This window comes from Oreochromis niloticus, linkage group LG19 (genome assembly GCF_001858045.2).
Source record: "Oreochromis niloticus isolate F11D_XX linkage group LG19, O_niloticus_UMD_NMBU, whole genome shotgun sequence".
In the NCBI taxonomy this organism is placed as follows: Eukaryota; Metazoa; Chordata; class Actinopteri; order Cichliformes; family Cichlidae; genus Oreochromis; species Oreochromis niloticus.
In genome coordinates, this window is record NC_031983.2 from 6,509,829 (window position 1) to 6,534,578 (window position 24,750).

Here is a 24,750-nt window from a genome sequence, read left to right on the forward strand (position 1 = left end):
TATAGGTCGTAGAAATAACTTTTGGATTTCTAGGCTGAATTTTTACACCACAGTTTAAGTTTGAGCTAATAAGTTCACTGTTTCCACTGCCGGAAAAGTGCAATATAATAAGTTTGTCCGTGACCTGCAGCTCTAAATCAGTAAAAGTGAATAAACGGTAAAGCTGCCAAGTGTAATGAAGGAGTTTTCTTTTTTACAAAGCATCCGTCTGCAGGTTTTTCAGCCTAGCAACAGTTGTTCTTACCAGTGTTTTATTAAGTAAACCAGTCACAAATGTAACACCATCACCAATGTCACCTTATTCAAATTTCTATTTCATGCTCAGATGAGGGAGAGTGGTATAAAACAAAGTTCAGTATAAATGGATTAAAAACCACATTAGTTACATTCTGGCCTTTTATCTCAGAAATAGACTCCGTTTGATGTGAAACTGCCATTTTGGTTCCTCACATTGCAAATTAATTCTCAGTCAGTTTCCAGGTCTCTTTCTGTAACATGAGGCAAAGGTGTATGTTTAGTTTAATACAACCAGTGGCGTTACAGATAGTTGATCTAGTGTTGTTTGAGCTTTGGTTTCCTATTACAAAACATGGACACATGCATGTTTTTCCTCCCTTACAGAGCTGCAGTGCAGATTTTTAAAAACACATGCATCATCATGCTCTGAAGATGAATCGGATGTCTTTTTACGGATTTAACAATCATTTTATTTTATTTAGGATTTAGAAAGGTCAAACTTTTGGCTTCACAGCACAACACTTAAGGGAAGATTTTTTTTTTTTTTTTTTTTTTTAACCCTCAGATTCTCTGTTAATCACCTACCAGAGAAAAACTGTCCAATCTCACAGATGAAACAGTCAAATGTGCTGGATAGCAAAACATTCATTCTTTATTGACTGGAAAAATACAAGGACCAAAATAAAAAAAAAGAAGAAAAAAAAAAAGTGCAGTCAAAACAAAACCCCCAAATCACCCATGATTCAAATCCCCAAAAGTGACTTAATTTCATCAACTGAATACACTTCAAAATGACAGCATTAATGTGCAGCAGATAAAGCGCTATGTTAAATCATGCCACTAAGCGGAGAAGGGATCGCAGAGAGGGGTGGTGGTGGGGCAGGTAGTAAAGGAGGGAAAAGGCCAGCCATTTAGCTAGTACAGGGCATCGTGAGTCAAAGCCGCAAGTCAGGAAAAGCATCATCATCACTCGAGTCTCTCAGATCGCATCGATGTCAATGTCGTCCTCTTCTTTCTCTGGCGTGTCTGGTTTCACAGTCTCCACTTTGAGCTCGCGGGCAGAGGACGAGTACACCACCTGAGGACAGGAAAACATGCAGCTGCTCAATAAAAACCTTCAACTGCATCAGCATCAGACCTCTCACAGTAGAAACTAATCTGTCGCAACTCTAACCTTCATCGTCAGCATGCCTACTGTCAATTTTAAATGAAATTAACTTTCAAGCTGCTAACGAGCGAGATGTCAGTAGACCGGAGTCACCCTGTGTGGTGAGCTGGTGAAAAGGAATATTGGAATTTCATAGTCATTCTCCAAGCATAGTCTACAGATATTAAAGTGATTTGATTCTTATAATAAATTGCAGTTTTTTTATTCATACAAAGGGAAAAAAGCCACTAAAAGTCTGCATCCATTTTAAATTGAGTGACGCAATAGTCACAGGACTGGCCTCTTTGTGCTTCCTCCTTTCAGGGTGCAGCTTCCTTGTTGGAAATGTTATTCCTACTTCTTCCAGGAACTAGTGGGCGGAGCTGACCTATTTAATGATGCAGCACACCTGAGCAGGCTGACAGATTGGTGTGAGTGCATGCATGCATATATGGATATAAGTATACAAGTAAGTGCACTCACTTATATACACCTATATCCATAATGCACACTCTGACTACATGTGGCAGCTGGAAGCAGTTGTGACAGTGACGGGAATCATTTTTGCTTTAATCTGGATGCTCTCAGTAACTCCTGAGCGGTACACAGCCAAGTGACCACTTCAGATAACTCTACCTCGACATTCTCATCATCTTCCTCCTCCTCTTCTTCGCTGCCCTCGCTCTCCTCCTCTGCCTCCTTCAGCCATTTGACAAAAGGAGCGGCCTTGGCATGGATCTCTTTGGCAAGTTCCTTGGAGACATACTTCTTAGAAACCTGATGAAGAAAAACAGAACGGATTTAATGCAATGACTGATTTCAGTGTAAAAGACCTCAAATAAACAAGCCCTTAGGGCTATTTGAACTGCAGTCTTCATTCTGCTGTTGCAGTATTTAGCATCCAACAGTTAGTGTATCCAAAGTAAATAAAATACCGTAAAAGTCACACAGTTAAGGGAACGTTAGCTCAAATTTTCAGGATGTACAGATACCAGCAAAATGTTTAAAAACTCAATTAATTCTGTATTTATTAATAGCACTTTTTAATCTTTATACCTATTCATTCCTCCACTTCTATTGTTTAATATATTTAATTCACACATTTTGAATTGATCACAATTCAATTTGCTCTCAGCTGTGTCTATTTGTTCCCAGACCAGCTTGATTGCATTTAAAATATGCCACACACAAAATTTACAACCATTAGGGGCATCAATAGTGCACCAGAATCTCACCCCACACACAAAGCCCCTTTAAAAAGACCAGGTCTTACATTTCTTTGTTATTGGCCTTTTTATTCTTTCTTTGGTGAAACACTGTCTGAAAGGATGTGTTGAGTCCAACACTCTGGTTTTGTTATGCAGTGCAGGTTAGGTGTGTCACTCTCACTCCCCACTTGTGGTGGGAGATGTGGATTCAATGTATGGTCAGACTGGTAAAACAAAACAGACTAGCTTGGGCTACCACACACACAGGGGAAGTGGGAATTCATTCTTTGTCAAAGGTGGCCCTAGTCCACTGCACTTCCTGCTGTTTGATGTATTCATGTCCTAAAAACACAGCTCTTGACCTCAACTTTTTGGCAGCATTATACTTTCAGCTGTACTGCCCCAATCACGCATCGGCTGATGTAATTTGTAGCAATTGTTTGCATAAAATTTTAAGGCTTAATATAGTCTTACTCCTGCAGCTAAGGACCTGGAACCAGACAAATATTAGAGCTCATGTTTCATTTGCAGAATGAATCTGTTCAAACAGATTTCAACCACCTCCTTCCTCACGCTACTCCAATCATCAATATTACCAGGGAGGTTTGATATGACGACTGACACCTCTGCATACTGTTAGGTGTTTTTAGTGGCTCAGTGCTACAGTTTCTGAGGTTGGAGATTTATCCAAGTGTCTCCCTGAGGCATTTCAGTCTTTCAAAGTCAGGGTATTAGACAAGCTCTAATTTCACCAATTTAACAAATACCAGCTTTCAGTAGAATACAGTTTTGATTTTTATTGTTACTCTAATGAAGGCTCTGTGCTGCAAAGAATAAGCCTAAATCTAATTTACTTTGCCATTTCCCTTTTCAAGATCTATCAGTGAATGCTCATAACCGATTCATGGGGTAACGATTAATTACTATCTGCTCCCAGATCACCTTTAGGCTTTTAATTTCTGGGCAAAACGGGATCAAGTTCAGCAGGCATTTCTTCACTCCCCCTTCTGCCTGGAGCGTGTGTGATTCAGAAGGCAGGGTTTAACTTCACATTAGTAGTTAAGTCCCTCACCTTCTCTGCCCAGGCGAAAATCACGTCCTCCTCCAGCAGGTCAGCGTCGTACAGGTCTTTGAGGATGATGGGAACACGTGGCAGGAGCTGGACCTGATGCAGCTTCACGACACACTCAAAGCCTCCCAGCAGATACTTCTGGGCTTTCTTGTTGTTGTGGCAGAACTAAGGAAAAGATTAGGACAGCCATGAGACATGTGAAACACACCCTGATGTGAGGAAGAGGACAAGACTTTCAACTTTGAGTGCAAAGTTTGAGGTTGCATCAAATAACAGCACCATGAGGACACGCAGCACAGACTTGAAAATGACTTACACGCAGGAAGTGACGTTTGTACTTTTTGATCTGGTCACGGATGTTCTCGTTGAACAGCAGTTCGCTCAGGATGAGCGGGCCCATGGCCTTCACATCCAGGCGCTCTGCCTCTGCCAAGATCTCTTTATCAGCTGCGTCAATCGTTCCGCTTTCCTTTTTGTTCTGCACATTTAAAGAACATATGGTTATAGGGGAGAAACTAAAGTATCTCCAATTCTTGTGTGTGCAAGTAAAAGCTATGCATAAAGGCCAAGCACCGAACACCGGTTCTTCATTTTTAAAGTGTGCTTTTGTTGTTTCACAAACTCCTGCCGAGGAAAATTCAGGACAGGGGGACCCTTACTTTCACAAAGCTGTAGAAGAGGTTGACCCTATCCTCCAGGGGTTTCTCCAGGTCCTCGCTGAGCGTCAGGTTCTTGGCGTGATCGCTGATCTCCTCCATTCGCCGCCTCTGTGCCTCCTCTGTAGTCTCCTCTGCCCAGTCCTCATCATCGTCATCTCGATCCTAAACAGGAAACCACAGAGGATTCAGGCAAAGCGAGATGGTGCCGAAACACTCGGGCTTGCTTGGATTTTGCATCTTAGTGGGTCATATCATGGTGAAATGCGAAAGAGGGCTGTGCAGCCAATAATAATAATAATGATAAAGAAAATTAAATACAACCAGAAAAAAAAATTTGCATTAAAAAAAAAAAAAAAAAAAAAAAAAAAAAAGAAGAAATTGCTGATGTAAATTCAGACTAAAGAGAACTCTTTCATTTGAACTGGAGGAAGTGGTTCCGGTTGAGAGCTCCGAGGACACGTATAGTGCAAATGTGGAAGTTGCTAGACTCAGTTTTTATGCAAACGCCAACTCTTTTTGGAGGTCTTTGGGTGTCGGCCCCACCCTTTCAGTGGAAAATCCATTACAAAGAATGTTTCACAACACAAGCATCAGTGTGGACCTTAATCATTATTACCATTCCTGTGAAGGGGGAAATGTGGGATACATATCATGGACTGTGAATACTAAGGAGTTTGAACAGTTCTACAACACTGATCCTTCACTAGGAAATCTGCACCACAAATCACTGCCAAGCATTAAACCTGAGCAAACTGTCAACTCTGAGCTTCTTATTTTGACGGGGTTGGTTGCTGAGAACTTTTCAGAGTAAGGGTCATCGGGGAAAAAGTTACAATTTACACCAAAAGAAAAACAGCATACGAGCACAAGAAGTCCCTTGAGTCTCTATTCAAAAGCCACTAGACTGTGTGGCATTTGTGTCTAAAACAAAAGCTGGCACTTTGCTGACTACTACTGACTTCAGTGGTGTCTGAGAAAACCGTGTGTGAAATGATAGAAACGTTTTATGCTAGTGTCCCGTGGCTGTAGAAGCCCAGCGGGTGTCTGGGAGCACAGCAGACGCACCACAGCCTCGGGAGCATCAAAGTTGTCATGGTTTCCAGCCTCGCCACTGCCAGAGCCGTTTTCCTTGTCCTTCTTGCGGTTCTTCTTCTCCTTCTCTTTCTTCACAGATGCAGATCCACTATCATTGCTCTCTGTGTTAGGAAAAAACAAAAGTCTTCATTAGCAAGTCTGTCTTGGGGTTTTGGCTGCAGTTCCCCTTTCTGGATTCACCATAGAGAATTTCAAACGTCCCCCACCCCCATTTTTATTTTATTTTATTTTTTTTAACTTCAACTCTTCATGAAAATAAGGCAGAACAAGGAGAAAAACAAAAAAGTCTCACCAGGTGGGTTTTTGAGGATGAATGTGCAGAGTTTGTGTCTGGTGTCTAGCATGCCGCGATATCCACAGGCCTTACAGGAAGTACCAATAGTTTGTTTCTTGGGATTGACATGCTGCAAGGACAAAAATTATTACCTAAAAAACTGCCACACAATCTAGTACTCTCTTTACACAGGCAACTTTTCTTATACTGAATCTAAAGTGGGAAGTCGCCTTATTTAGTAATTTAGTATTTGTTTATTAACTACGTGATTTTCATAGTCACAAGGTGCTGTAAATGCAAAGGAAATAAATGAAAAATAATTTAGTTTCATAATAGCCAATAAAAGGGGACATCATCATCATCATCATCATCATGAAGTCATATAGTTGTATTAAATTATTACTTTGTTGATTCCCTTTCTGTCACCACCCACAAAAAAAATAAATAAATACTCTGCACCTGCCCCGGAGATGCTGTGAAATATTTACCAGATCAGTTTCAGGGTTGTCACACTCGGCACACAGCACAAATTTTCTGATGAACCCATCAAGCATGTCCTGCAACTTGTTCGCCTCGTGGGATCCGTTGACGATGTAACGATCGTTTTTGGTATCAAACTGGGTCTGAGCGCCGAGTTCACAACCAAAAAACTTGGTCGGGTCTGCGGAGGAGAGGAAAAGCAGCACATGAGGCCACCATGACCCAGCAAAAAAAAAAAAAAAAAAAAAAAAAAGGAGACTTTGCCCTGGTAATTATTGATTTTGAAGAATGTTACTGTTTTTTTAAAGATGTTAAACATTAGGTGTTTGTTTGCTTTTAAACTGGCACTGAACATGACAGACATTTAAGCTTGACCATTCTGCATCAAATACGCCAATTACAAAATTATGTAAACGAAAAATGTCAAGAGTACACAAACTTGTCGACCAAGCCAAAGAGCATTTTTCCCTTAACTGCACATCTTACAGTATCAATCGAATGGGGTCATTTAAATTGAGTAATTAGCACATTATCATGTTTAAAGAATTCTATAAACAAAACATCTCTCCTTCACCTGAGGTGAATATTAGATAAACATTTAAGTCGACAAAAATGTCATTCTGAAAATAAACCGACTTTAACAAGCTCTAGTTCAATTACAGCTAAATACTAAGATTTGCATGTTGTTACTCACATGTTGGAGGCCTGTTCAGAGCCTTTGCAACATCAACCATGTTGACAATGACCGTCTTGATTCCATTCCCTTTGCCTTCAACCTGGATTGAAAGGAAAAGCCCACATGTTAATATTTACACTAAAACATTTCTTCCTACAGGACTTCAAAATGTCAAACCCAACGCTCGTTTTAGGAAACTTTAGACTGATTCCAACCACTATTCTGATGCTGGTTTTCTCTCCCCAACTGACAAATCTAAAAAACCAATAGCGAGTGGTTACCTTGGCAATCAGACGGGGCATCTTGTAGCGATAGAACTGGTCTGACACGCTGCGGTTGACGTTGACAGACATTTTGGCTGGATGTTAGCACTATCAGTAAGATAAAAGGATCTTGGTTGGGGATTTTTCGGGATCTTCTGTCTGGAAAAGAGGGGATGACATAAACGACTGCAAGCGTGCTCGGTCTCTGACATGAAAAACGTTGTGCCGCTGTGGCTGCAAGCTCCTTGCTTGAAGTCTAGATTTCCACCACACAGGTTCCAACGGCTGCGCAACAGCTCTGAAAGACGAGAGGGACAAACATCAATATTTAATAAGGAAACCCCACAGTTCATGTGGGTGTTGCAATCCTACATTGGGTGCAAACAGGGTTTTTTTTTTAGACATGCACTTATGTTACACTTCTAGTCTGTCTTTACAGAACTTGGTTAACCATCTAGTCTCTTGAGGAGTTTGTTTATATTCTAGTTCTACAAAGTAACAACTTGATGACTGCGGCAATTGCATAAAGACAGCAGTGCAAATATTAAATTTCAGATGACTTATCGCGTAAAATAAACATCTTTTCACCGCTGTCGGAGTTTGTATACCAACCAATTGAGAAAATGCACCATGATGAGAACAATAAGATGCGGCCTAGTTTATTTTGTGAACCCAGTGGTTTGTAGCCTTGGTAGCATCTAATCCACAGGAAAACAGTTAAAGATTCCTGTGGTGCAGGCCTGCTCTTGAGTGACTGCCACTATTAAGAAAGACCAGACTCCATTACGACACAGATCCAAGCCAGAGGGAGAACCAATCGAGGACCCAGTAGCTCCCAGAGACGACTTATTCAAATAATTTTCTCAATTTAACAGGAATTCCCACAAAAATGGGTCAAGACTGAAAATATCCCAGCAAATCCAAATCATAACCATGTGATCCAACAGTGAGCAAGCATGACATGGGCCCAAAGAAAAATAAAAGCTCTGCCACAAAACTGGATGCTTCTCCCACCTTTTGTTGCCATATAATGCACAAAAAAAGGGCTTTGTGAACCCCTTTGTCTTACATGAGGGCCCCTGGCTTTAGTCAAGTAAGGCCTTCACTTTTTTACTAGGTCACAAACAGGGAGGCCTAGCAGCTGCCAAACAACTCCCCCCTGCTGATGGTTTTAATATCAACAAAGTCTGCAGCAGTTATTGTCTCACACACGCAAGTGCGAGTCGCATTGAAATGCCTCCCAACTTGTTTGCGACTGACACAGTGGTGTCCGATTTTAAGATCTTTGAGAAGGGCAGAGGTCGAGCCTATTTCAGGAGGAGGCTAGCTAACTAGCTTAGCAGCTTGGTGCAGAGTGCGTCATACAGTCACTGCACACGAGTGACGGACTGGAAGACGCCATTTTGATACAGTGGCACAGAAATCGTCTCATATTGCTGAATAACGCTGACTAAAGCGTTAGCTTTGACAAACAAATAACACCACACCATATATCGCGCAAGAAATTTTAAATAAATCGTAGATTGCGTCCAAAAACTTACCGTTTTCGCAAAACAAAGACATAAACACAACGCTGATCTTCCAAGAGCCGCAGTGAACGGTGGTCGATGCCTGGTGCTGGTTGATGTTATTGACTGCAACAGGGTTTCTTAATGATTTTGATGCTCTCAAAGAGGCACAGTTAAAGACCATAAAGTATCCAAAGTGCGGCTGCTCTTCCTCAAAGGCAGAAGGAGGTTATCTGGAACGTCCTCGGGGTTTGGGGACCTTTGGGAAAAAAAAAAAAAAAAAAAAGATCGTTTCGTTATCCACACAAACTGCGAAGTAAAACGTTTACGTCGAGCAAGACAGCCATCTGTGGTCACTGGGTGGGTATTTCAATCGTCACGTACAGCATAACTGCCACGAGGATTAAACGCTACATTACGCCCGTTAGCGATAGCGCCACACCATGAAAAGATAACGTCGGCCAGCTAACTAGCTAAAGTTAACGCTGCACGTGTTACACAGTAAAATTCCCCATAAATTATCTTACAGATCTAACAATGAAAGCGGGACTATTAGAGTTAATCCCTAATTTGTACCTTCAAATTCACGTTCATTGTTAGCATTATCCGATGCGAAAACAGTAGCTTGCGGGCCAGTAAATAGTCAGATCCCATGCGTTAAAATGAAATGAGTGGACGTCACACAGCTAACGCAGTTATTAGCCAAGTCCAATCAACGCGGTTGACGGAAGATAACGTGATTAAAATTGTCCTCGGTGGTAGCTAGCAGCTGTTTCTTTGTGAAATTACAGTCATCGCTGTGAAATCGTCGTTAGGATGAGGCCATGAAAATGTGATGAAATAATTTCGGACCTACCTCTCGAATGTTCTGCGAAATGCTGCTACTCTCGTCGCTTTTACCAACGAACGTCAAGCTAACGACCGCAATAAGTTTAGCAATATCCGGGTCTCAGCATTAATTTTAAATTAAAAGTCTGCTGAAGTCGCACTCCATGTGTATGTGAAACATGCACATAGAATATGTGGGGAAAAACCCCATCCTTTAGGTTTTAAACAAACGAATTAGAATTAGAGGTATAAAATCGTTTTAGCCACCTGATCTTGCTTTCAATGACAGACTGCAAGTGTTACCCCCTCAGTACTTCTCTCAATTCTTCCATACTTTAGCTGTTTTATTTTGGAAGGAAAAGGAAACAATAAGCTTTTATTGACACATTCTCGTTTCCCATTGGCTGACGTCGTGACGTTGTACGTGCGTAGGCGCTTCCTCAACTTGACTGCCTGCAAGCCGAAACATTGAAGATGGTGAGTATGAAATGGCGAAAAGGCCACGGTTTCTCACATTTACATTCCGTGCTTCGAGCGCTCGACTTTTTTATGAAACTGGCTGTCGACGCAAAGGGGCCGTGATCATGGCTTCAGTTTCAGGCTGTGTTGCAGTAAAGCTCAGTTCTCAGATGGATCAACGATCACATGACAGTTGAGCAATTTAGTCTCCAAAATTCACCGGAACAAACTGCAAACATCCATAAAGTCACACATTTCCATTGCACAGCGGACTCCCAGTGTGTCTTGCTTGTTCGTGAATAGTTTTGTTGTGTGTTTGATGGATACAACGACTTCTTTTACTTTTCCCTTTTTGCCAATGAGTTAGCTTCCGGAGCTAATAGAGCTAACACTTCATCTTACGATCTTACGAAGCACTTTCCTGTTCTGCGTTAATTTTTGTCATCCAGCTAGCAGCCCGCACTTGAACTGTCATTTTTAAAATGTATTTATTTAATAACCCAGTTAAACAAGACTGTTGCTCCTTTGGAACTATAACTCACAGAACTACATTCATTTTGTTATGTTTTATAAATTCCAGGTTATGTAGTTCGACATATTTATAAACACAAATACTTCGATACTAGACGATTCATCAGAGCTTAATTGCAGCCATCTCTTTGATTTGCTTCACCGCATTTTTTTTCATTTGCTCACAGTCAGGCGACTACAATATGTTTTGCTTAATGATTATCACTAACCATCGACCATTAACAACTGTTTCAACCACATCGTTGTTTTAACCTTTTTTTTGTTTGTTTAAATGATTAATATCTGTCTACTTAATCCATTCACTTTTTAATTTCTAATTTCAGTTTCCCCTTCTTGTCCCCACTCTTTCTTGTCTTTATTTTCATTTTTTAAATTTTGTTTTTGTATTTCTTTCCCCCATTCTCTGATCATGCCTCATGTTGATCTCTCCACGCACATCATGCCTTCCTCTCTATCTCACCCCACCACCCCACTCTGCCTTTTTTGCCTGTCTCCAAACAACCAGGCTGGTCACCGGGTAAGTGTTCCCGCTCTGTCCTGGATCCCTGTTTTCTGATCGCTCCTCTGCCTGGCTCACTAACATGGGACTGGGATTGCATGGCCCCAGAGGTCTGCTGTTTCTGCATCTCTTGCACAAGTAGCTGCTGCTCCTATAGCAACTGCAGTGCACTGAATTGTTGCCTAAGCAATATTAATAAGACACTAATCAATGACAAGAAATCCACTAAAAGTAACACAGCAGGAAGCTAAAAGATGTTTCAAAGTCTAAATGATTTTTTTGGGGGGGGTCATCAGTTTTTAGAGAAGGTAAACTGCTGTTTACTAGTACAGAAGATAACATGATTGCACAAATTCAGACCAAGTGTAACATTCTAATATAAAATTTTGAACATGGTCTCGCACACTTTTGTGCATCAGTCCTGGTTTGTCTTCAATGTTCACCAGTTGAATTCAGACTTTTTGTTTTTTTTCTACCCAAGTCACAGCCATTGCTCTGAATTTCTGTGCTGGCTAGTAGTTAAAAAATATTTGTAGGTTTAATGTTTAATATAAACTCTTGGTTTTGTTGGTGTTTGTTTGTCATGGACTCTTTGTGTAGTGTAAAAACATAACTACCTCTTTTATCTGCCATTGAGCGTCTGAAATCCAGCTGTGCCAATTCAAACCATATTTTTCTGCCGTGGGCTGTTTTCCACTTGTGTCGAAAGTTACTTTCACAATACCCAGTTTGGACTCAGACACTCAATTTAGTCAGATCCTTACTCACAACTGTTGCCTTTTTCCCAGATTTGAGCTTTTTGAGTGAAACCTGTTTATCCACTGTACTAAATTAATCTGTGCAATAATGTAAAACTTTTCTGAAAAAAGTACAGGAGAATTTAACAATAACTAACTGAGGAGTACAGCGGTTATGGTGGAATCTGTTTGCATTGTTCTCTTCTGCAGAATTGACCAGTGGCGTCCCGTAGGGCTCTGTCCTCTGCCCACTTCTCCTTTCTGTATTCTTATGCTGCAGCATACAGGCTGTAGCAGGGATGGGGCATAAATTTCTTTTCAAGGGACCACATGAGAAACTGGGATTGTTGTGCCACACCAATAAGCTGAACTCAGTTCTGCTCAATATGAATTTTATCTCTTTATAAGCTTATTGGTGCACACTTTTGCAACTGTCCCATTTTCTAATGCGGCCCACTGGGAAAATGAAATGCTCAGCCATGGCTGAGAGCTCATCTGTGGGTAACTAACCTGTCTGCGTGTGTCTGTGCGATGATATCAGTTGGTCCTGGTGTTAGGTGACCTGCACATCCCTCACCGATGCAACACGTTGCCAGCCAAGTTCAAAAAACTGTTAGTGCCGGGGAAGATCCAGCACATTCTCTGCACAGGGAACCTCTGCACCAAGGAGAGCTATGACTACCTGAAAACCCTCGCTGGGGATGTGCACATCGTCAGAGGAGACTTTGATGAGGTTTGCTTCTGTGTGTGTGTGAACAGTAAAATAAACCACATAGAAGATACTAATCACCGTAAAACAATTTTATTTTGCAGAATTTGCAAAAACAGGGTTCACAGGATGTCTACAAATTGTGTTTCTGCATATTAATAAATAGCACTGAGGAAGAACATGGATCATTTACTGATCCTAAAGACTGATTGGATTGCTCTGTAATTAAATTGTAATTGCTGTTCTCTCAAACTGAGATTTATCCATGTAGATCATGATTTTCAAAAATGATCCCATTGAGGACATGACATCTTTTAAATATAGCTCATTCTGCCATTTGCTGTCTGTTTAAATCTGTGCATAATTAGTACTTTATTCCATAATTAGACTTGTAAGATGAAACCAGTGTATAAACCTTACTTTACTCCATGTTTTTCTCATCTCTCATTTGTCGTCCTGATATTGTCTCAGAACCTGAACTATCCAGAGCAGAAGGTGGTCACAGTGGGCCAGTTTAAGATTGGACTCATCCACGGACATCAAGTGATCCCCTGGGGTGACATGGCCAGCCTGGCACTCCTCCAGAGACAACTCGACGTTGACATCCTTATCTCTGGGCACACACACAAGTTTGAGGCATTTGAGAATGAAAATAAGTTTTACATAAACCCTGGTTCTGCAACTGGAGCCTACAGTGCCCTGGAAAGGTGGGAGCCCGTATAAACCATGAATTTTGCTTTGTTTAGGAGGAGAGTTAGCCATGTTTTCATGATTTTGGTGAAGGTTGGTGGTTTGAACCCTGGCTGCTGCTGCGAAAGTATCAGTATCTAGGTGCAAGATAGTGAACCCAGAGTTTCTGCTGTGCAATCATTGGAGTGTGAATATTAAGATAACCTTAATAAAAATAGAAAGCAATTATATTTCTACTTGACTGCTCAAGTAGAGTAGAAAAGCGCTGTATAAGATATATTTATAGACATTACATTCTCATCTTACCAGACTGTATGTTTCTGGGGCTAACTGACTGCTGTTGTGTAACAACATGAATACTATGGATTCTGATCTTAAGCGTGAAAATGGATGAAAATGTACACAGCCCTGCATAGAACAAGTACACAGCAATCTACTACTCGACGTGTACTGTGGAAAAAAACACGGGTGATCATATACTGAAGGAAAAAAAAGTGTTGAGAGTCACTGGGCAACCCGTCACTCTCCCTGCAAGAACCAAGTAAAAAAGAAAGAGAAAAAAGTAAAACACTCAGACACTTTCAGCTACAAGCCTCATTCACCCAAGCACGTTGTAACTTTCACACACACACACACACACACTCACACTCCAGTGGATTCATCAGGCTTCATTATCTTTCCCAAAGACACTGTAGCATGTGAACTGGAGGCTCTACATAGTGAACCAAAGCTGACAGAATTTCAGTGTATTATTTTGCAAGTTAAGTTAAGAAGCCCTGTTTCCCTTTTCATTGCAAAAAGACATTTTGACGGTTAGTTTGGTTGGTCTGCATGAGATTATTTCCACAGTGGAATATCATATTTTAGTTATGTGGTTCCCTAAATATGCTACAACTTTTAGAAATCCAAAAACTAATGAATGTGCGAAGTAGTAGAATATTTGGAACGATTTCATATTTTGATAACTAATTCTAATTGGAGAACTGATCATCAGCAACTAAGAAAACTGTGATTGCTTCAAGCTAAATTATGGGATCTTTTAACATGAACTAGTTTTCCCAAATTATAACAAAAACAGATTTTTGCTCATGTTGCATAACAGATCTCCTTGCAGATAGTTCTGGATTCATGTTTGAGGTTTTTAGATATTTGTCTCTGAATTTTCTTTCTCCACACAGACGGAATGGCAGCAACTAAAATTCTGTAAATCCTGCTCAAAGCATTTATGTTTAACACAGATCTTCTAGGAAAGAAACACTGCTGTGGATGTTTTTAATTCTGAGGTGTTTGCAGTTAAAGTTTTTTTCATTAAACTGGGTGTAATTAAAGAAATGCATCTGTTTTCTCTTTCACAGCAACATCATCCCCTCTTTTGTATTAATGGACATCCAGGCATCTACAGTGGTCACGTACGTTTATCAGCTGATCGGCGATGACGTCAAGGTGGAGCGAATTGAGTACAAGAAATCTTAAAGGAGAGCACAAGGAGAAGGAGAAAAAATTGCATTAACAAGGCTCAGTTTATATTTCATTCCTGTCCACCAGGGGGCGGCAGCTCCCTCAGAGTCACCACAGTGTTAATGCTATAGCAGACTTCTGTAAGTTAACTCTAAAAGACCTGTGTATTATATTGTTTATATGTCATCAGCATTTGCTTATACCTGAGCTGTCTTTTGGTAACTGTAGAGAATGCAATAATATTGGGTGCCATTTTTTTTTTTCTTTTTGGGTTTCTTTTGTTTTGTTGTTGTTTTAATAAACACCCTCCTCATGTCCTGTACATGTAACAGGCCATTGCTTCCTGTAGTTAGCCTCCTTTTTTTCATTTCTTTCCCACAATAAAGATGTAATTTCACTCCATCTGTTGCTGTGTGTTAAATTATATTGACAGCAGTAACAGCCATGCATAAATAGTGTTTCGGTATTTCATTTGGGAAATTCTAATTTATTTATACTTTTACTCTTCTGTCTTGAAAACTTTGAGGATAACTCAACGTGCTTATTTGAAAAAGAAATCCCCTAAGTATTAATCCAGATAATACTGAAACTTTGTGATACCATACGGACAGAAAAAAGCCTCCCTGTTCCTGATTTCAGGCTACTTGAACTCGCTCTTTTACACTCAAAGCTGTTTGCGTCTCTGAAAATTGCAAAGCGCTGATTTTTGCCACAAAGGAAATTATGATCATCTTTGCATATATTATAGTGACATTATAGCAGTATAATGTCCTTGTAGAGCAAAATTGAGTATTTTGGTCTAAATAACCCAAAATGTGATGTCCACATATGTGGACGCCAGGTCCTAAGAGGTTAAATAACTCACCTGGTACAAATCATGATTACAAAAAGGTGGAAATGATTATTAAAATTGTTTTGAACCACATATTAACATCATTGGCGGGGCCATGGCAAACATGGACAGGCTGCATAAGGTTTCAGGTTACCTTAAATAATAGTTAAAAAAAGGCCCCTAACTCAAGTGATGAGCCAGTTTTGTGTCTACACATAACAGACAACTTGGCAAATCTACGAAAAATGCCCAAGAAAACCGTCTGACAGACATGAAATTGTATTTTTGCACGAAAGAATGTGATTCTTAAAAAGCTATCAGTTAAAACTTGGCATATCTCAGCACGGTGTGCTGTGTGGCCTTGACAAATTTGGGGAAACTGGACCAGTAGAAGACAAAAGAAGAAGTGGCAGGTCTAAAAATATCTATTTACAGCATACATTTTTTGGATATGACTCACATCTTTAAGAAATAAGGGAAAAAAAAAATCTAGCAAAGACCTGACACAGGACTAGAGACTCTTCAGTTGATGAATAAGTGGACTGAAAATCAGTGGCAACAGGTCTTAAGGTGTGGTGAGTCGAAATCTGAAATTTTTGGTTCAAATCAGCCACTTGTGAAAAGTTAACAGAAATGTGAAAGCAGAAAAGTATCATCAGACTTTAATCCACCATTTAAAACAATGCAGAAAGCATCTGATTGGCAGCACTTTCATTTTTCAGCAGGACAATAATCCTAAACGCTGCCAATTCAGTAAAAGGATACCCAGACAGAAAAACACCCATCAGTCATTAACTGGCCTTCCCCAAACCCCACACCAGAACATTACTGAAGCAGTGTGGGATCATCTTGGCAGAGAACAGAAGAAACAACAGCCAACAGACGAGAATGTCCTTTAAAAAGCCCGGAGAACTATTCCTGAACACTAAAGAAATGACAGGAAAGCTGCCTTTTCTTGCAAAATATCAAGAAATGATGGGATGGCTAAAGAGTTTTGCACAGGACTGTAAAACAGATGAGTAGAAATTAATAGCAGCGACTATTAAAGTGAAAATACAAGTTCCTAACCGGATAAAACAAAAGAGACAGTCACACACAACTATAAACATATACATTTAAGAATCGCACATGGAGAACATAGATGTCAATGAGTTTATTGCAAGTGAAAATAAAAAAAATAATACAGTTATCAGACATCAGCATATCATCAATGCCATGCCTCTCTCAGAGAGTTTTCATCCATGCAGGACGTCGAGTACACGCGAAGAATTTGAAGATTTTAAACTTTCCTGAATTCCAGAGGTACTTATGCAACTAATGCATCCCAAAACATCTGTTTCATATCAACAATGGGAAACCTGCGCTAGCGGCAAAAAAAGGGGGAAAAGGCTTAACTTTTTCCATTAACACTAAGAAAAAAATCCACGTCGGCTTCATTGAGCCAATGAAATTAAAACACTTCATTATTTTGAAAGAAGAAAACAAACTCTTCTTTAAAGCAGCCAAAGCAGCCAAAGAAACAGTATCTGCTCGTGAATACTAATGAGCCTGTGGCCAGCACCAAGCACTAAGCACGCCAGCACAGGCAAGCATAAGCAATCACTTCCCATTATTCCTCTCTTTAACGGTAGCGATCACGTGACTTCATGGAAATCAAGTCTTCCAAAGGCTTTCCCCCAGTCACAGAGGGCGCTACATTAACTTCATCTTTACATCTTACAAAAACTGATCTTGCAGATGCATAAAACATACTTTAAAGCTTAAATAGGCTTAAAAAAATGAAAAAAGATAAACAGTAACACATTCTGATAAGGAGGAATTCTAACTTAACACAAAACTCAGACACAGCTGTACATTTAGAAGCTCACATACAGAGTATTTATTTCTACAAATACAAATAATGCATGATCCAGATAACTGTAAACAATTTCTAGATGCAAGTGAAAATCTAAATTCAAAATTCTTGAAGCTTTCCTTTAAACACCAGTAGTGTCTGATCAGTATATACAGTATTTATACTGGAAACTGAATTTTGTAGCGTTTAAGTAGCAGAAAGCGTCACTATATTATTATAAAAGAATCACAAATCAGATAAGCTGTCCCCATCCCATCCTCCCACAGAGAGTGAGCTCAGACATTCACTCAGAGAATCAGTAGGTCTTCCCTGCTCTTCTTCCTCATCTGACAGTCTGATCCTGGCTCCTGGCAAAAAATGAAATGTTTAACTCTACAGAGGAAAGCGAATATGTATAAGATAGTTGATAATATTCTTGATAACTGGCATACTCTCACTGGCTGCCTTATTATGTACACCTTGCTCATAGTGGATTGGACTGACTGCTGATTCTCTGTGGCAAAGTTTCAACAAAGTGCTGGAAACATCGCTCAGAGGCTTTGGTCCATGTTGCTAAACATCCATGATGTAAATCTCCCATCTCACTACAAAAATTCCTCTACTTGACTGAGATCTGGTGACAGTGGAGGCCATTTGAGTACAGTGAACTCATCGTCATGTTCAAGAAACCAGTTTGACATGATTTATAACATGATACCCTACCATGGGGATGTAGCGCTCATAAAGGGTCAGACATGGTTAACAATACCCAGGTAGCCATCTCTAGACCCAGCTGTCTTAGCTAATTATAGGCCAATCTCCAACCTTCCTTTCATATCAAAAATCCTTGAAAGAGTAGTTGTCAAACAGCTAACTGATCATCTGCAGAGGAATGGCTTATTTGAAGCGTTTCAGTCAGGTTTCAGAGCTCAGCACAGCACAGAAACAGCTTTAGTGAAGGTTACAAATGATCTTCTTATGGCCTCTGACAGTGGACTCATCTCTGTGCTTGTCCTGCTAGACCTCAGTGCTGCATTCGATACTGTTGACCATAATATCCTATTAGAGCGATTAGAACATGCTGTAGGTATTACAGGTACTGCACTGCAGTGGTTTGTATCATATCTATCTAATAGACTCCAATTTGTACATGTAAATGGAGAGTCCTCTTCAGACACTAAGGTCAATTATGGTGTTCCACAGGGTTCAGTGCTAGGACCAATTCTATTTACATTATACATGCTTCCCCTAGGCAACATCATTAGAAGACATAGCATAAATTTTCACTGCTATGCAGATGACACGCAGCTCTATCTATCCATGAAGCCAGGTAACACACACCAATTAGTTAAACTGCAGGAATGTCTTAAAGACATAAAGACCTGGATGGCCGCTAACTTTCTGCTTCTTAATTCAGATAAAACTGAGGTTATTGTACTCGGCCCTGAAAATCTTAGAAATATGGTATCTAAGCAGATTCTTACTCTGGATGGCATTACCTTGGCCTCCAGTAACACTGTGAGAAACCTTGGAGTCATTTTTGACCAGGACATGTCCTTCAACGCACATATTAAACAAATATGTAAGACTGCTTTCTTCCATTTGCGCAACATCTCTAAAATTAGAAATATCCTGTCTCAGAGTGATGCTGAAAAACTAGTTCATGCATTTATTACTTCCAGGCTGGACTACTGTAATTCACTATTATCAGGATGTCCTAAAAACTCGCTGAAAAGCCTTCAGCTAATCCAAAATGCTGCAGCAAGAGTCCTGACAGGGACTAGAAAGAGAGAGCATATTTCTCCTGTTTTGGCTTCCCTTCATTGGCTTCCTGTTAAATCCAGAATTGAATTCAAAATCCTGCTCCTCACATACAAGGTCTTAAATAATCAGGCCCCATCTTATCTTAATGACCTTGTAGTACCATATCACCCTATTAGAGCACTTCGCTCTTGCACTGCAGGCCTACTTGTTGTTCCTAGAGTATTTAAAAGTAGAATGGGAGGCAGAGCCTTCAGTTTTCAGGCCCCTCTTCTGTGGAACCAACTTCCAGTTTGGATTCGGGAGACAGACACTATCTCTACTTTCAAGATTAGGCTTAAAACTTTCCTTTTTGCTAAAGCATATAGTTAGGGCTGGACCAGGTGACCCTGAATCCTCCCTTAGTTATGCTGCAATAGACGTAGGCTGCCGGGGATTCCCATGATGCATTGAGTTTTTCCCTTCCAGTCACCTTTCTCACTCACTATGTGCTAATAGACCTCTCTGCATCGAATCATATCTGTTATTAATCTCTGTCTCTCTTCCACAGCATGTCTTTCATCCTGTTTTCCTTCTTTCACCCCAACCGGTCGCAGCAGATGGCCGCCCCTCCCTGAGCCTGGTTCTGCCGGAGGTTTCTTCCTGTTAAAAGGGAGTTTTTCCTTCCCACTGTCGCCAAAGTGCTTGCTCATAGGGGGTCATATGATTGTTGGGTTTTTCTCTGTATTTATTATTGTGCTATCTACTGTACAATATAAAGCGCCTTGAGGCGACTTTTGTTGTGATTTGGCGCTATATAAATAAAATTGAATTGAAATTGAATTGAATAGGCTGTGGCATTTACACAATGCTCGGCTAGTACTAAAGACCAAAAGTGTGCCAAGAAAAACATGAAACAATGATATCCTCGCACTAGCATCTACCTATACTGTTGATCCAAGGCAGTATGGAGCCATGCTTTCATGTTGTATACTCCAAACTCTGACGTGAACTTTGCATCAGAAATTGAGACCCATCAGACTTGACAACCTTTTTTCAGTCTTCTATTGTCCAATTTTGGTGAGCCATCAGTTTACTGTTCTTAGCTACAGGAGAGTCACCCAGTCTGCTGCTGTAGCCCATGTGCCTCAAAGTTTGATGTGTTGTATATTTAGAGATGCTCTTCCGCATATCTGGGTTGAAACAATCTGATTTGTGAGTTACTGTTGCCTTCCTATCAGCTTAAATCGGTCTGGCCATTCTCCTTTGACCTCTGGCATTTACAAGGCATTTTCATTTTGCCTCTCACTGAATACTTTCGTTTTCAAACATTCTCTGTAAAGCCTAGAGATGCTGTGTGGGAAAATCCCATTAGATCAGCCATTTCTGAAGCCATTTCTGTCACCAAAAACTATGCCATGTTCAAAGTTACAAAAGTCACCTTTCTTCCTTATTCTGAGCCTCAGTTTGAACTTCAGCAGGTTATTTAACCATGTGTGCATGCCTTAATGCAGTGACTTGGCACCACTTGCGAGTTTATGCGTGCATATTGCCATGTATTTGTGTTTATGAGCAGTTGAACGGGTGTAATTAATTACAGTGTCCAGTGAATTTTTAGTTCACAGATGATTGTAAACTAAAATATAACATTTTTGAAGAAAGCTCCAAATAATTCCAAATGTTTTGCTGACTTACTCATTGGACTTTTCCTTCTCTGTGTTTGTGACAATGTCCCCTTCTTAGCCTTTCTATGTGTTGATGCAGATGTATTAAAGGACCTGCAATTTCAGATATGTTACATTAAAAGTTTTATTGACTTCTCTTTCTTTTTAAAAACGATTTTCAATGTTCTCATTTTGAATGAAGTCTTCTTAAGTTCTCTGTATTATTGTAAGATCTTAACCTTAAAATATAAAGCACTTTGATGCAACTGCTGTTGTGATTTTGCAGCATATAAATAAAACTGCATTGAACTGAGAATTCTTTATCATTAAATAATATTATTTATGTTTTTTAAATTAATAGTTTTTACTTTTGTTGTTTTTCCTTTCTCAGTGTTTTTCTCTCTTTGCTTTCCTTAGTCGGTAATTTCCAACCCAAGGGGAATTTTTTTTTTTTCTCCACACTGTTGCCAGTTGTTTGCTTGGGATTCTGGAGTTCCTATCTATAATGTATTGGGAACTTTACAGTATAAATTACCATGAAATGATGGTTCTTATATTTTACATTTTAAAAAATATAAAGATGAGCTAAATATTGTGGCAAAAAGTTTTCATTTTAACTCTTTGCAAGTCTGAAAAGTAAACATGGAAATGAGCTGCTTGTTAAGTGCTTTCAAAACCTCCATATGTGACAACTATAATTATCTACATGTGCAGACTAGTTCAGATGTGTAAGGCTGTTAGGCAGACACATTAAAAGGGAAATAAGGTGGGATAGAATAAAGTGATGATCCTTAGGATATTTAAAATATTGTAACTGAAGCTATCACTTGATAGCTCACGTCTCACCTGGCTTCTTTGTTCTTTGGGAGAGAGGGTTTTCCAGAAAGTCTAGCACTGATCTTGCTCTTGTTTTTTGACCTTGAAGAAACTTCTGATTGCGTTTTTGATAGATGATCCTCTCTGTCGTTCCCAGGTGAGGCTACAGAAGCCTCAAGTATGTCTCGTTTGTGGTTGTAGTCTATGATTTGGCACAAAGACAAAACAAAGATACAAAACAAACCACAGTGTGAAAGCCGTTATGTTGCTCACTGACTCACTGTAAAGGATTGTGACAGGTTAAGTCAGATGCTTAGTAGTGAAAGTGATTTACAAATGGTTTAGAAAAACATAGACATAGCGTATAACAAGAAGTTACATTTGAATTTTATTTATTTATTTTGTTTTGGTTCTTCTCACCTGCTCGTATACACCTGTACTGCACGTTCATGTAGTGCTGGGTGACGAGGCTCCGGACATGCTCAGTGCTATAGGAAGCTGCAATGCTGTACAGATACTTCCTCTGAGCTGGTGTTAGTGCTGTATGCTAAGAGGCAGGCAGAGATCACTTTTCACTAGGATCCACACTGAACATATGAATCCACATGTGCAAACACGGTTAGGTGTGGATGTTACAGAAGTTACAGAAGAAACATAAATGTATGCTTTGCCAGTGCTTCTAAAGTCCTCTGACTATGATGCGGGCACATTATTTGCTGATTACAGTGGACAAAAATGGTCTATAGCCAATACGATCAACAATTTACCTTCAGAAATGAGGCTGTAGTCACACTTGTGGGGATTTGTATATCTGTTAGGCGTTGATCGGCTGGTCTGCTGATTTTCAAACCATTGTTGACGTTTCCAGCACTAGTTTGAAATTCTGTTAGTAAATAGAGAACAGACAGTAATTTGGAAAAAGTTACATTTGAGGATTATGATATTTTTACTTAGAGGCAGGATGTGAGGAACTAAATGTCTATGGAGGCTTCAGATGAAACAGAGACTGAATAAATTAAGCAGGAAATAATGCACAGGTACAGACCAGCTCCTCTGTGACTGTGACAAAAGGCAACGTTAGAGATGCAAAATAGCTACAAAGATACTCAAAGTGACTCCACATTGACCGATAGGACATGCAAAATAATCGTGTTTGTAATTTGAAAAATGAAAATTTAAAACAGAAGACAAAAAAGATTACAATTTTTATGGTAAATGGCCTGTATTTGTATAGCGCTTTACTTAGTCCCTAAGGACCCCAAAGCGCTTTACACTACATTCAGTCATTCACCCATTCATACACTGGTGATGGTAAGCTACATTGTAGCCACAGCTGCCCTGGGGCGCACTGACAGAGGCGAGGCTGCCGGACACTGGCGCCACTGGGCCCACTGACCACCACCAGTAGGCAACAGGTGAAGGTTATCATGTCTTAGGTAAAACAGGACATGATATCATGCAATAGTAGATGTTCAAAAACTCATTAATTCTTATTAATTAAGCATTCTTCATCCATGTCTTAATGTCAGGTATGATATGAAAGTTAATTAAGGGAGTAGGTCAAAGTAGGTCAAATTGACCTGGGTCATATTAGGTCATATAGGTCATCTTAGTCTGCAGGAACCAAGAGATTTGCACATGGACTCAGTTACACTGTCAAACCAAAAGGACTTCTAATTAAAAATCAGCACAAGTGAGCTTTCTTCCTGTTACCTATCAGGCCTGACCGCGGTCAGATTCAGGTGTGGGATTTCACCTGGTTTCCACTGATCCCCTCCATGTCCTCAATAACAAAAACCTTCCTCTCAAGTTTCAGTGCAGACAAGATATAATACGTTTGGTTTATTTAACCATGGAAGTAGTGCATGCATATCTGAAATCTAACCCAAGGAAAAAAAACTGAAATAGGCAGGATACAATGGATTCAATATGCAGAAGGGTTCAGTGGAGTGGGGTCCCTCTGTGAGTTTCTTCATAATTCTGCTCATTTTTTTACTGCTTACTTGTTCATTTTTAATAATATGCAAAAATTTACACATACCCATTTTCACTGATGCATCAAAATAAACCTGCAACAGAAATGTATGAGTTATATTAACATGAAAATAAAATAAATGCAATGAAGATGGCATGTTCACTTTGACATGGATTAAATTTCAGACATTACTTTACCTTGGCATAGCCTCATTATGCTGGATCCCATGGAACACCTGGTTTTCTGCAGATTTCACTTGCTTTTTCAGTATGAAACTGTACACAAAGCCAAACAGTCCGTGCACAAGCAGCAGCAGCCAGTTTAGCTTACCTTTAACACATATCGTCCACACTGAGGCCAGCCTAGATAGATAAAGAAAAGAGGCGGTCTGATCTAAGGACTTTGGACAGTGGGTGTGTCCTTTCTAAGATGTTGTAATTGTGAACTGAAAGGAAGATATGGTGTTTAAATTAATGCTGGTAACTGTAACCTAAAGATGTCCTGTAATGCTCAGCATGGACAAAGAGTACGCTGACATCCTTGGAAAAAAGCAGCAGCATCGGGCTGTGGTTATTATATTATTTTACGTATGCACCACTCCAGTTCTTGGAGTGGCTACTCGAGGCTTACTCTAAAAGCAAATCAGTCCCTGTAGACTCCCATGGTACTCTCATGGCCTCCCTCCTTCATTGCAACTGTCTGTTTAATGATTTCTTTGTTTGTTCATTTGTGCTGTTGTTGCAGTTTTCTTTCCTGGAATGATCCAACATTTTCAGACAATCATAATTCTTCAATACATTTGAAGCTATCAGACTCTGAGAGGCCCATAAATAAGGTGAGGTCTTGTCTCCACAGTGAAGCTTTGTACAGTATTTTCGGTACTTTCATGTAACTATTGGAGCTCTTTTATCTCTTGATGACTCAGCTCCCAGTTAGATACCCCAAAGAGCCAGTGGGTGTTAAGTTGTATTTTCAGTCCATGCAATAATGTTTAACCCAAACAATCAGATTCATTGTATTAAAGCATGCATCAAATAAAAATGCGGACTGCTTGTGACTGTTTTACCATTCAAGTTTGCCGGCAGTGAGGGGATTATCCAGATCGTCTGCTTGCTGTTGTGCACGCCCATGCAGGGATAATCCCCCCCATGTTCATAACAGCTTTCTCTCCAGAAAATGTTTGTAATGGAAATTTCCTCAAGGTTTGCAGAATTAGACACACCCACTGTAATTAGTTGAGGTAAACGGTTTGCAGCAAGCAGCATCAACAACCGCAGGAAATTTAAAAATTTGAATGCAGCCAGTTTCATTGGCTCACAGAGGCAACTGTAAAATGTGATGGCTTAACAGAAAGACTGA

The 24,750-nt window shown here is 39.9% G+C and overlaps 3 protein-coding genes across 7 annotated transcripts; 1 reads left to right on the forward strand and 2 right to left on the reverse strand.

Moving 5' to 3' along the window:
• Positions 1–693: 693 nt before the first annotated feature.
• Positions 694–9,798, reverse strand: eif5 (eukaryotic translation initiation factor 5). Of its 3 annotated transcripts, none has more exons than XM_013272893.3 (12): positions 9,476–9,696; positions 8,653–8,878; positions 7,130–7,409; positions 6,867–6,948; positions 6,181–6,353; positions 5,711–5,822; positions 5,389–5,519; positions 4,324–4,485; positions 3,981–4,142; positions 3,665–3,829; positions 2,021–2,161; positions 694–1,315 (listed from the first exon to the last, which is right to left on the reverse strand). In XM_013272893.3, exons 3-12 carry the CDS (start codon positions 7,199–7,201, stop codon positions 1,217–1,219), a joined length of 1,299 nt encoding a protein of 432 aa, XP_013128347.1. In that variant the 5' UTR covers positions 7,202–7,409; positions 8,653–8,878; positions 9,476–9,696; the 3' UTR covers positions 694–1,216. The 3 variants fall into 3 exon arrangements, with proteins under 3 accessions (XP_013128347.1, XP_013128349.1, XP_013128348.1); XM_013272895.3 differs by lacking the exon at positions 9,476–9,696 and adding an exon at positions 9,196–9,452; XM_013272894.3 differs by lacking the exon at positions 9,476–9,696 and adding an exon at positions 9,715–9,798 and having other exon boundaries at positions 865–1,315.
• Positions 9,799–9,809: 11 nt separating this feature from the next.
• On the forward strand, positions 9,810–14,932 carry vps29 (VPS29 retromer complex component). Of its 2 annotated transcripts, XM_003447782.4 has the most exons (5): positions 9,810–9,924; positions 10,943–10,954; positions 12,215–12,406; positions 12,854–13,089; positions 14,428–14,932. In XM_003447782.4, the coding sequence occupies exons 1-5, from the start codon at positions 9,922–9,924 to the stop codon at positions 14,543–14,545; spliced, it is 561 nt and encodes a 186-aa protein (XP_003447830.1). In that variant the 5' UTR covers positions 9,810–9,921; the 3' UTR covers positions 14,546–14,932. The 2 variants fall into 2 exon arrangements, with proteins under 2 accessions (XP_003447830.1, XP_003447829.1); XM_003447781.5 differs by lacking the exon at positions 10,943–10,954 and having other exon boundaries at positions 9,811–9,924.
• A 1,568-nt stretch (positions 14,933–16,500) lies between these two features.
• On the reverse strand, positions 16,501–23,755 carry fam216a (family with sequence similarity 216 member A). 2 transcript variants are annotated; one of them, XM_025900741.1, is made up of 7 exons: positions 23,589–23,755; positions 23,458–23,485; positions 22,184–22,299; positions 21,837–21,963; positions 21,447–21,618; positions 20,632–20,714; positions 16,501–17,564 (listed from the first exon to the last, which is right to left on the reverse strand). In XM_025900741.1, exons 2-7 carry the CDS (start codon positions 23,459–23,461, stop codon positions 17,443–17,445), a joined length of 624 nt encoding a protein of 207 aa, XP_025756526.1. In that variant the 5' UTR covers positions 23,462–23,485; positions 23,589–23,755; the 3' UTR covers positions 16,501–17,442. The 2 variants fall into 2 exon arrangements, with proteins under 2 accessions (XP_025756526.1, XP_003447828.1); XM_003447780.5 differs by lacking the exon at positions 20,632–20,714 and having other exon boundaries at positions 23,589–23,748.
• Between the last annotated feature and the right edge of the window lie 995 nt (positions 23,756–24,750).